At 43.3% G+C, this 12,011-nt stretch overlaps 1 protein-coding gene across 1 annotated transcript in view; it reads left to right on the top strand.

Moving 5' to 3' along the window:
• The first annotated feature begins 551 nt into the window (after nucleotides 1-551).
• Nucleotides 552-12,011, top strand: part of syt6b (synaptotagmin VIb) — a 64,163-nt gene continuing 52,703 nt past the window's right edge. The window contains exon 1 of the mRNA XM_015601696.3: nucleotides 552-714. Within this exon, the coding sequence (XP_015457182.2) occupies nucleotides 552-714 (163 nt within the window). The remainder of the gene's footprint in view (nucleotides 715-12,011) is intronic.

The raw sequence follows: 12,011 nt of genomic DNA, 5'->3' as shown, positions 1-12,011 counted from the left end.
ACGCACAGTAGTGCTGTATGAAATATTAATATTAAAACACAGAGAGAGGTGGAAATGGAGGAACATCAATTTGTTGTGTTTTGCTGGGGTTGGAATCGGTCACAGAGGACAGTGAGGAGGATGGGAGGACAGGAGGACAAGAGGAGGAGTGGACAGAGGGACGTCCTCTTCCCTGGCCACCACCCTCTGCCAGGCACTATCCCATGTGAGAGTGGCAGAGAAAGAGATAAGAACAGCGGGAAAACGAGAGAATGGACGGAGAACACGGAACCGCAACGGAACGCTAATGGAGCCCTAATGCAAAGCTGATTTGGATCTGAGGTCATGCAGCCTTTTGGCCCCCATAGCTCAGAGGTCTTCCTGGTGCTCCAATAAGCCTTTTCACACGCAAACAACACACACACACACACTCAGACACATGCCCACTCTGAGGATCCACCGTGCGAGGCGACGTAGAGGGGGTGGCATGTATTTTTAATGTGCTGCCATCCACCTGCTCCATCCCGGCCCTCCACGGTGAAGAGCGACGGCGGGCGTCCGAGGCTTGAACGATGCGAGTCGCTGCCCCTCCTGAGGAGCCCGACGTGTTCTGTGAGAAGGCTGTGGCCCTCATTGTTGACCTCTGCCTGGACGACAGCCCTCTGCTGGACGCCGACACATGCCAGGACTTCCTAGTGCTGCTGACCAACCCTAGCCATGACCTCTCCAGCTCAGGTAAACATCAGACGATGTTTCAGAAACAGCACTTGTGGGTGTACTAAGTATTTTAGGATTATTTGGAATGTGAGGAACATTTTGTCTCAAGGAGATTTAACAGAATTTTGTTTTGAGTTCTTACTGAATGTTCATTGCGATAAAATATGAAAAAATGTGAAAGAGTGAATGTTTCTGTTATTTCTGCTCAGGAATTTGTGCATCTAAGGCTTATATTAGGTGGTCCTTGTTAGGAAAGAGGTGCTTAGTATGATGGTCCTCTTGGTAAGAGGGAGGTCTTTGGTAGGAAGTAGATTCTTGGTAGGAAGAAGGTCTTTGGTAGGAAGGACCTCTTGATAAGAAGGTGGTTCTTGGTAGAAAGGAGGTCCATTGAAGTATTGATCTCTTGGTGGGTGAAAGGAGGTTCTTGGTAGGAGGTTATATGGTTTGCTTGTAACGTGTGATTATAAAGCTTGATTGTACAGTCTGGTTATAAAGTTTAAATGTAGAGTTTGTAAAGTCAGGTTGTAGAGTTTTATTGTAAAGCTTGGTTGTAGATCTTAGTTGTAAAGCTTGTTTGAAAAGTCTGGTTTTAGAGTTTTGGTGTAAAACTTGGTTGTAGGACTCAGTTGTAAAGCTTGGATGCAAGTGCTGGTTGTAGGACTCAGTTGTAAAGCTTGTATGCAAGTGCTGGTTGTAGGGCTCAGTTGTAAAGCTTGGTTGTAAGTGCTGGTTGTAGAGTTTTGGTGTAAAGCTTGGTTGTAGGGCTCAGTTGTAAAGCTTGGTTGTAGAGCTCAGTTGTAAAGCTTGGATGCAAGTGCTGGTTGTAGGGTTTGATTGTAAAGCTTGACTGTAGATTTTAAAAAGTGTGGTTTTAAAGTCTGGTTGTAGAATTTGGGTGTAAAGCTTGGTTGTAGAGCTCAGTGGTAAAGTCTGGTTGTAGAGTTTGAAAAAAAGCTTGTTTGTACAGTTCAGTTATAGAGTTTGATTGTAGAGTTTATAAAGTGTGGTTGTAAAGTTTCCTGAAGAGGCTTGGTTGTAAAGACCGGTTGGAGAGTTTGATTGTAAAGCTTGGTTGTAAAGATTGGTTGGAGAGTTTGATTGTAAAGCTTGGTTGTAAAGATTTGTTAGAGAGTTTGATTGTAAAGCTTGGTTGTAAAGTCTGGCTGTAGAGTTTGATTGTAAAGCTTGGTTGTAAAGATTAGTTGGAGAGTTTGATTGTGAAGCTTGGTTGTAAAGCTCAGTTGTAAAGTTTGGTTATAAATGCTGTTTGGAGAGTTTGATTGTAAAGCTTGGTTGTAAAGTCTGGCTGTAGAGTTTGATTGGAAAGCTTGGTTGTAAAGATTGGTTAGGAAGTTTGAGTGGAAAGCTTGGTTGTAAAGATTGGTTGGGGAGTTTGATTGTAAAGCTTGATTGTAAAGACTGGCTGTAGAGTTTGTTTGTAAAGCTTGGTTGTAGAGTTTGTTTGTAAAGCTTGGTTGGAGAGTTTGTTTGTAAAGCTTGGTTGTAAAGCTCAGTTGTAAAGTTTGGTTGTAAATGCTGGTTGGAGAGTATGGGTGTAAAGCTTGGTTGTAGAGCTTAGTTGTAAAGTTTGGCTGTAGAGTTTGGTTATATCATTTGGTTGTTTTAGTTTAGCTTTAGTTGTTGTGTTTAATTGTAAAGGTCTTGGTTCTAAAGTCTGGTTGTAGAGTTTAAATAATGTGCGTCTAAAATATAGAAAATGAGTTGAAACATTTTCCATTACTATGCAGCAGCTTATCTGCTACGCCTACATGCAGGTGTACATTTTAGTCCTAATACAAACCGAAGAACCGGGTCCAGCAGGTATTTGTTGTCAGTGATGTCCAAATGAAGATGGATTCTGACTCGTGGGTGAGAGAAAAAAAAACATGCCATGAAGCGGCAAGACATGGAATCTAATTACCACTCCGAGTTTCCATCAGTGGAGAAATCAAATAAAGTTCTCCTCTCATCACCTGGCTGTAACTGCAGGGGCAGCGGATGCCACCGGGTGTTATCACAAACTAGCTGGAATCACTGCTGCCACCAAAACTTTAAACCTCACCGCTGCGCCTGCAGGAGTGCTTACTTTGTCTTTGCATTCTTCACCTCAACCTCATTCTGACCTTCTGTGTCTGAATATAGATCATAGTGGTACAAAAAAGTGCAGAATAAGCTTTTTGTGCTTTATTGGGAGCATGCACTTCAGATCTCTACCCTTTCAGACTCTGCATTCAAAAGACATTGTGTGTGTGTGTGTGCACAAAATACTGATAAAGATCTGCTTTACATCAGTATAGACAGTTTAGATAACAGCCAATCAAAAAGCAATATAGGACTTTTTGAGTTATTTTACTTGGAGTGTTTTTTTTTCCTCTGTTTAGTGCTGTCAATTGCAGTGTTTTCAATGAGACGTGCAGCACAGATTTACACGTAGTAAACAGAGTTGCACGGCTGTGAGCAGTGAATGCAGCACAGACTGTGCATGTAAACAGCATGAAGCAGAGACAGTGTTTGTTCATAGCTGTGGTAATTAGTGTTTTCTGGCTAATATATTAGATTAAACTGCGCTTTATCAGCAGTTTAGCTCAAATAAAATAGTATATTTGATAGCTGGGCCGGATCGAGACCGAATCATGTTTTCACCACAAGTGAACCACTCCAGATTTGTTAGGGACCGGACCCAGACCACCTCTTCTAGCAGGTCTCGGTGCAGTTTTTTTTTTTATCCATACCCGAGTGCGATTACTGTGCGATCTGCTCAATTAAACCTTACTAAGAGTACAAACAATCTAGAGACCAAATAGTGCTGGTGTGAAAACACCCTTAGACTCATCCACTGCATTGGAAAAAAAATGGCAGATGCTTTTTGCATTTGCACTAATGTGCAACGTAACATCTTGCTATTTGCACTAAAGGAGGCACTTTCATTTTTTACACATTTAATTAGCCACAGGAATTAAGGCACTAAGCAAACTAGGCAGAATCTACAAACACACAACCAAACAGCTATCAGCTAAGCACTAATCACAACAGGTTCACAAAATCACTTTATTCATGCACAGTTTTGTTTTACAAATTCAGCCTTTCATAAATATGATTTAAAACATGGTGAACATTGTAAAATATAGTGCTTTCAGCCAAAAATGCAGCATATATTTCACCTTGTATATGTAACCTTAGCTAACTAGCCGACTAGGTAGCTAACAAATAGCAACTGGGCTAGTGGTACAGAATCTGAATGTATGAATATAGAATGTAGCTAGCTTAGGTAGCTAGTAGCTAATTAAACACGCAATTCCTGTGATTTTTTTTTGTGGGCTAACTGTTAGTATGCTCTTTCAATTGTTAGCTTAAAGCTAGTGATTTAATGAACAGACTGCTAAACAAACAAAAAATTAAGTAAATCTCAGTCAGATAAATAAAATTCCAACACAGGTTTGTATGACTTGGCCTACCCAGCTTAAGAATATTTTATGTCTCTACTTCTTCTGCTGTTTAGGAGATACGCTTTTCTTTCAAAAATGACAAAAAATGCAGTTTCGACACACACACACACACACACACAAACACACATATATAAATATATATATAAGATACTATATGATGCCGTTGCTGTCATAGTTTCTTATGCTATTATGCCATTAACTCTTATAGTTAGCTACCATGTTTTCCAAAAGACACATGCTTTAAAATGCTGTTCACCCCACTACCCAGCTATCTAGCTAGCCAGCTAATAGCAACTTAAAAGTAACTTCAACCAATTAGCATAAAGTGATGACCATTTTCATCAGTTGTAGCTAATATCCAAACAGAAACTGGGCTAATGTTACAGAACTTGAATGTATAAATACTCAATGTAGCTAGCTAACTAGCTATATTTGGTATGGAATTCATGTCATTTTTGGGGGCTAACTGTTTGTATGCTCGTTCACGTATTAGCTTGAAGCTAGATACTTGATAGCATATTGCTAAACAATCAAAAAATGCAGGTAAATCTCAATCACTTAGATGCATAACCCTAAAATATTTGCAAAAAAGTTTGTATGACTATGTAAAGTTGCTGTTTTGGAGATACGCTTTTCATTGGACAGCGAGAATATGCACCATGAGGCTATATGTAAAGATGCACTGAATACTGATGCTGTTCAGTCAAAAAAGTGAAAAGAAAATGCAATAATCAAAAAAGTGGCAAAGGTGATAAAACATGTTCAGAATCCAGTCAAGTCAAGTCAAGTCATTATCAACCGCTTCATCCATTAAGGGTCGCGGGGGGGTGCTGGAGCCTATCCCAGCCGGCATCGGGCGGAAGGCAGGATACACCCTGGACAGGCCGCCAATCCATCGCAGTCAGAATCCAGTATTTAACCAAATAGATATTAGATATATGTATTCTGTGTCACATTATGGGGGGCAAATTTAATAGCCTCTTATGCTTTGGTCGGTTCTAAGACTATATTTCACTCTTATTAAATCTCATGATATCTCCTACCTGTATCAGGTGTACATTAAGGGATTTACATAACCTGTTCAGTCTCCAGCTTTATACTAATGTAAGAGCAGTGCATTCTGGGGTGCAGCACCCGCTGTTCAGACAGGAAGCGTGAGGAAGCTGAAGGAGCAGGAAACCACAGGCACTAATACCAGATGAATGGAGGCCTGCCGCTGGCCCTGCCGCCCTGCCGCGAGAGGCAGCACCCAGCCTGCCAAAACCCAAAGGTCAGGCAGTGGGAGGGGCACTGCTGCGGCACCCATGTGATGCCAACCCCATCATGCTTATACAGCATTAAAGCAGACCCTGGCTTAACCCTTAGAATCAGAGTGTGGTACTGAGTTCACTCTTTCTTCAAGTATTATAAATGATCTACATATAAGAGATTATTAAACCTGATCACATCTTGACGCAACTTTATTACTGTAGAATTATTTTACTGATTAGATTAGACTAATTTACCTGTTTAAACAAAATTTAAAGTGATAAGTAGTGCAAGTAAATGCATCAGACGGGTGACAGTAGGGTCAGGAAACACTAAAGTTACTATAGGTGTTAAACCTGCACTTTTAGTCTGGTTAAATGAGACTTCATTCAAACTGAACCCAAACATACCCAATCATACCCAACCAACAAGACTAAGTCAGTCCAGACCACACCACACCTGACCCATCCCAACCTAACCTAACCAATTCAGATTAGATATCAGACCACACCACACAATCCACCCATCCAACAAGACTAAGCCAGTTCAAAGCACACCACACTTGACCCAACCAGATCAGACCACACCTCACAAGTGCCAAACAACAAAACTGAGCCAGTCCAGACCACACCACACCGACCCAACCCAACCAGATCAGTTCAGACCACACCCAACCCAACCAGATCAGTTCAGACCACACCACACCCGACCCAACCCAACCAGATCACTTCAGACCACACCACACAGGACCCAATCCAACCCAACTAGATCAAATCAGACCACACAAGACCCAACCAACAAGACTAAGCCAGTCCCGTGCACACCACACTTGGCCTAATCCAACAAGTTCAGATCAGACCATATCACACCACACCCAACCCAATCAGATCAGACCACATCACACCACACCCAACCCGACCTGATCAGATCAGACCACACCACACAGGACCCAATCCAACCCAACTAGATCAGATCAGACCACACAAGACCCAACCAACAAGACTAAGCCAGTCCAGCCCACACCACACTTGGCCCAATACAACAAGTACAGATGAGACCACACCACACTGACCCAACCCAACCAGATCAGACCACATCATACCAAACCCAACCCAACAAGATCAGATCAGACCACACCACACAATAGCCGACCCAACTCAACTCAACAAGATTAGATCAGATCAGACCACACCTGGCCCAATGCACCCAAACAGATTAGATCAGACCACACCAAACACGACCCAATCCAACCCAACCAGACCAGGTCAGACCACACCCGACCCAATTCAACCCATCCAGATCAAATCAGACCACACCACATCACAGAAGACCTAACTAAGGGTGTACTCACACTAGGCCCGGTTTGGTTGAATCGTGCCGGAGCACGGTTCGGCCCCCTCCCCACTCCCCCGCAGGCCTGCACTCACACTGCGCTAAACGATCTGTGCCCGAGCACGCTTTCGTCATCAACAGGTGACTTTTGTTTTGATGAACAGTATGCGCGCGCAAAACAATGGAGTTCAGGATTGTACTGTTGTTTTTGTTTATCTGGAGTCGTTTTGGGCGTGCAAATACGCAACTGAACCAGAGATTCATTGATTGTGCAACACAGCGATTTACTGCTAATCGTGCTGCACGTGTAAGAAGGTTTTTACACAAGCAGCAGACGTCCAGGGAGAAATTTGCAGCTTTACTCGCGGACTACAATTCACGTTCATCAGTAAGGTAAGAGACGTACTTGCTATATACATAAATAGTGACCAAAGGAGCAAAACATAAAACTCAAGTAATAATAAAATGTGTTTGTTGTTTAGGACTTGTAGATAGTAGTCCTAATTTATTATGGGTAACACTAACCATTATGGTGCTCTTTAGAACCCTTTTCAAAAATATTATATGCAGAATTGTGTATAAAACGTCCTCCGTTTACAGTAGCATCGCATCACTGACATCATCTTGATCCGTGCCCAAGTGAACCGTGCTTGGGCCCACCTCTCCAAGCGGGCCCGGGCACGGTTCAGCGTACCGTGCCCGGGCACGGTTCGGAGCGATCACACTAGCCAAACGAACCGTGCTTTGGGAGGTAACCGTGCCCGGGCACGGTTCGGATTGCCTAGTGTGAGTACACACTAATATGACTAAGCCAGTCCAGACCACACCACACACGAACCAACCCAACCAGATCCGATCAGACAACACCACACCCAACCAGATCAGACCAGACCACACCACATCAAGACCTAACCAACAAGACTAAGCCAGTCCAGACTACAACATAAACCAACTCAACCAGATCAGACCATAACATAACATGCCATACCACACTAGAACACACCTGACCTGACTCGACCCAACAAGACTAAGCCAGACCACACCACACCCAACCCAACCAAATCAGACCATACCAAACCATACCACACCAGACCACACCTGACTCAACCCATCCCGACAAGACTATACCATACCACACCACACCACACCCCAATCCAACCATACCAGACCAGTTCACACCTTACTATACCAGAACTGACCTGCAAACAGTACATTCTCCATTACTATCAATGGCTCTATAGATCAAGAAAAAAGGTGCCCTTTATTAGTATATGCTATAAGCATGGTATGTAGCATTTGAGCTAGTATGTAGGTTTGAGTGATCAGATTACAATGCTCCTCGAGACACACTGTATCCTGTTCACACCTGTATTTTGTACTGGACAGTTTGTACAGGACCACCCTGATCATATGTTAATGCCAGGTGTGAATGGGCCATAGAAAACCACTCTGCTCAGGGCAGACTCTGTCTGTGACTGTGACAGTACTGATATTAGATCCCAGTCTGTACAATCCTAAGTAATTTAGCGTTTCTGGTTCATCGACTGTCTGACGAGCTGAAGGAGAAGAGAATTTATGAGAGCAAGAGAGACTGGTCAGCATGTCACTCCAGTACACAAAAACAGTAGGGGTGACCGTGCTGACTGCCTTGTTCACCGAACACAAGCAGACTCTACTCAACCACATCTTTGAAGGTTAAGTCAATTGCACGTCCTTTCAGACGAGACGGAACAAGATAAGGCATGAGTGGACGTGTTAGTTGACCAGTGAAGGGCAGGAGAAGGAAAGAGCTTTTTTTAATGCTTCACAAATAGAATATCTAAGTGACTGGAGGGACATTAACATTTTTTTTATCTTTTAGAGAGCTTCTCCACCTGTTCAACCCAGCATGGCGCTGGGAAATGGAAAGATGTAGTTGCCTTCAAATAAGTAACTTTACAGGAGAAGGACAACCGGTCTTAGGGTGTACTCACACTATGCAGGTTTTGATTTATTCATGCTGGATTTGATCATTTCTCCACCGTCACCACCACTTTAACTTAGAAATTTGTGCCAAAAGTCATGGTTATCTTAAGCCCTATCCAGACGGGATTAGTTTCTCAGGGAATCTTTTTATGGGGGTCCTTTGTGATTTTATTCCCATCCAGAACAACCATGTATGTGCTTTTCACTAAACTCTGTGGTCCTCTGGCAATTATAGTTTCTTTCGGATGGACACCTCTGAGTTTCGTCACCTCGCGTTTAATAAAATAGCTATTTGTGCACTGCCACATACCGTAACTACACTTTTAGCATTCCAGAGATCCACATAAACACAACAGCAAGTGTAAATGGAGGAACTACTGAACAAATCCCTCACGTGACAACGCAATATCATGTGACAGAGAAAGCCAAAAACTCACTGATCCTCCTGTTTTTTCAATTGCAGTCCGGATGCAAGAGTTTTATCACTGAGTAGAAGTGAGAAACATTTTTCACAGACGTCTCCCTGAGAAACTAATCCCGTCTGGATAGGGTTACAACATAGCATCATAGCACGCGCTCCCGAGAGAGAGTGCTTTTCCTGGCGGGGTGCTGAATTCGGCACAACACCACTATGTTTGTTTACAAAAACGTCCCATAACTAGTGTCTGGTAGCACTATTCCACCAAAAGAACTCTGGGTCTTCAGCCAGTTCCGTTCGGATTTATAAGAACCGCGGTGCTTTTCAGCGAACCGGCCCGCATTTCCAACAGTTTTAGTGGAAACGTCAAAACATCACATCAGTAAACACACCGGCACTATTGGCTGATGTCGACGGAGTCGGACAGCCAGGGTTGCACTGGTTAGCTGACCTACTGCCCAGCACGCTGTTCAGCACATTATAAAACGCTGGTACACTCCCCCGCCCAGCTCCACTCCATTTTTAAGCTTTTTCAGCTTGTTTATCACTATCCTGCCCAAGATAAATCCTCCTCTAGTTCACTGTAAAGTTTCTCCTTCCTAGTTCTTTCTTCAGATTTATCCTGAAACTCCGGAGAATACCAAATACAGAATAACTGTGAACCTAGTTTTCTTTGGTTCCCGCTCAAACGAATGTTTTTGGTGGAAAAGCACTATGGTTAAACTGATTAGATTTAATTCAAACTGAAACGACCTAGCCATACCATACCATACAAGACCAAACCAATAAGACTAAGCCAGTCCAGACCACACCACACCCAACCCAACACTATCCAATCCAACTCAACCAAACCCAACCCAACCCAACCCAACCCAACTCAAACCAGGTCAGACCACACTACACCACACAAGACCCAACCAACAAGACTAAGCCAGTCCAGACCACACCACACCCGACCCAACCCAACCCTACCCAACCCAACTCTACCCTACCCTACCCTCCCCAACCCAACCCAACTCAACTCAACCAAACCCAACCCAACCCAACCCAACCCAACCCAACTCAAACCAAGTCAGACCACACTACACCACACACGACCCAAACAACAAGACTAAGCCAGTCCAGACCACACCACACCCGACCCAACCCAACCCTACCCGACCCAACATTACCCTACCCAACCCAACCCTACCCTACCCAACCCAACCCTACCCTACCCTACCCTACCCAACCCAACTCAACCAAACCCAACCCAAGCCAACTCAAACCAGGTCAGACCACATTACACCACACAAGACCCAACCAACAAGACTAAGCCAGTCCAGACCACACCATGGGAAAAGATGGTGCACAAGTGGACATCTCAGTTGACCAGTAGAGGGCAGCAGAAGGAAGGAGCTTATTTATTTGTATGTTCTGCAAATGGAAGAATACCTGAATAGTGACTGAAGAGACATTAACCTCTTTTAGAGAGCTTCTCCACCTGTTCCACCCGACACCAGGCTAACCATTAGTGTGGCGCTGGGAAGTGCCCAGCTTTAGTAGAATGGTGTTATCAGGCAGATCCCTGCAGAGTGCTTATTCCAACGCTACTGATGCCTGATGCTGCTGCTGCAATATGTGGCCATGAATAAATAAAGCAGCACCAGACACTGGGCCAGCCCGGGAAGTAACACGTACACACTCTATATCTGAGAGAAACTCGAATATAGTGAGAGAAAGAGAGATAGAGAGGGCCAGAATGGGGTAAAACACTACGCTAGAGGAATCCTGTATAAGCCTTATACAGTATTCTGTACTTTCTGTGCAGTATAACACAATTCAGTGAGTGGATAGAGTCCAGTAGTAGATTCTTAATATCTTCTAGTGTAACTAGTGTAACCCCTTCCAGCAGTGAGAAAGACTGCAGTGTAGTTTTTGATTAAATATGTTTTATATTTTCTGTTTAAGGGACATTGTACCATTGTGCTGCTGTGTGTGTTTCTCTGCGCTGCATCAAACCAAACTGCAAAGCCCCACCCACATAGAAACCTCATTGGTCAACTAAGCATGAAGGGAGGCCAATTAGGACGCTGTATTTGTCACTCTTTCACTATGTGTGTGTGTGTGTGTGTGTGTGAGAGGATTTCTCTCTCTTGATTCTAGCATACACCAACCCACCCAACCCACCCCTTAAACTGTCATTATGAGCCCAAACCCATATTAAACTCCATATTTTATTCCCATATTTTTCACACTAAAAGTTGCACTTAAAATCCTTCAATTTTCCAAAAATCATCAGTGGATCTTATGTGTAAATTTTACCTGTCAGGTTGTAAGCATGGAGCAGCATTAACATTAGCCGCTAACCGTGCTAAGCGCTAGCTCTTTTGCTGTTCAGAGGTGAGTGTATCGGACTGTAGCTTGCATGTTTACCATGTTAAAACAAGCTATGTGGGACAAACCGCTAGCTAAAATCAGCCTGGTTTACCGGAACACTCAGGGTTCTTCAGTGTAGCCCTGTCGGGTGGCATTAGACGCTAACTGCTAGCAATTAGCCACTAATGCTAATGCTATTGCTCCAGCTATAGTGGAAATCTGTATATCTAAGCTTATTGTAAATAAACACAAGTGCTTAACTCACCCAAAGGAGAGAAATCGTTGTAGATTGACATCCAGTGCTCAGTTGACTTTGTCTGACTCATCTAAAAAGTTTTTCTTAAGAATTACAGTTTTGTTTACTTAGCTTAGCTTAGCTTTACCCGGCTTTAGCCAGTGGTGAGACCTATTGAATTTAGAAGGAAAACATGGTGATACCCCTGTTTCTAACAACTAGTAACTAGTTACTAGCGTTCCACAAAAGACATATATACATATAGACATATATACATATAAGCCTTATGTATGAAAACAGACCAGAAAATAGA

This window comes from Astyanax mexicanus, chromosome 24 (genome assembly GCF_023375975.1).
Source record: "Astyanax mexicanus isolate ESR-SI-001 chromosome 24, AstMex3_surface, whole genome shotgun sequence".
Taxonomy (NCBI): Eukaryota; Metazoa; Chordata; class Actinopteri; order Characiformes; family Acestrorhamphidae; genus Astyanax; species Astyanax mexicanus.
The sequence above is the reverse complement of the archived record's forward strand: the minus strand, read 5'-3'. Positions and strand labels throughout refer to the sequence as shown.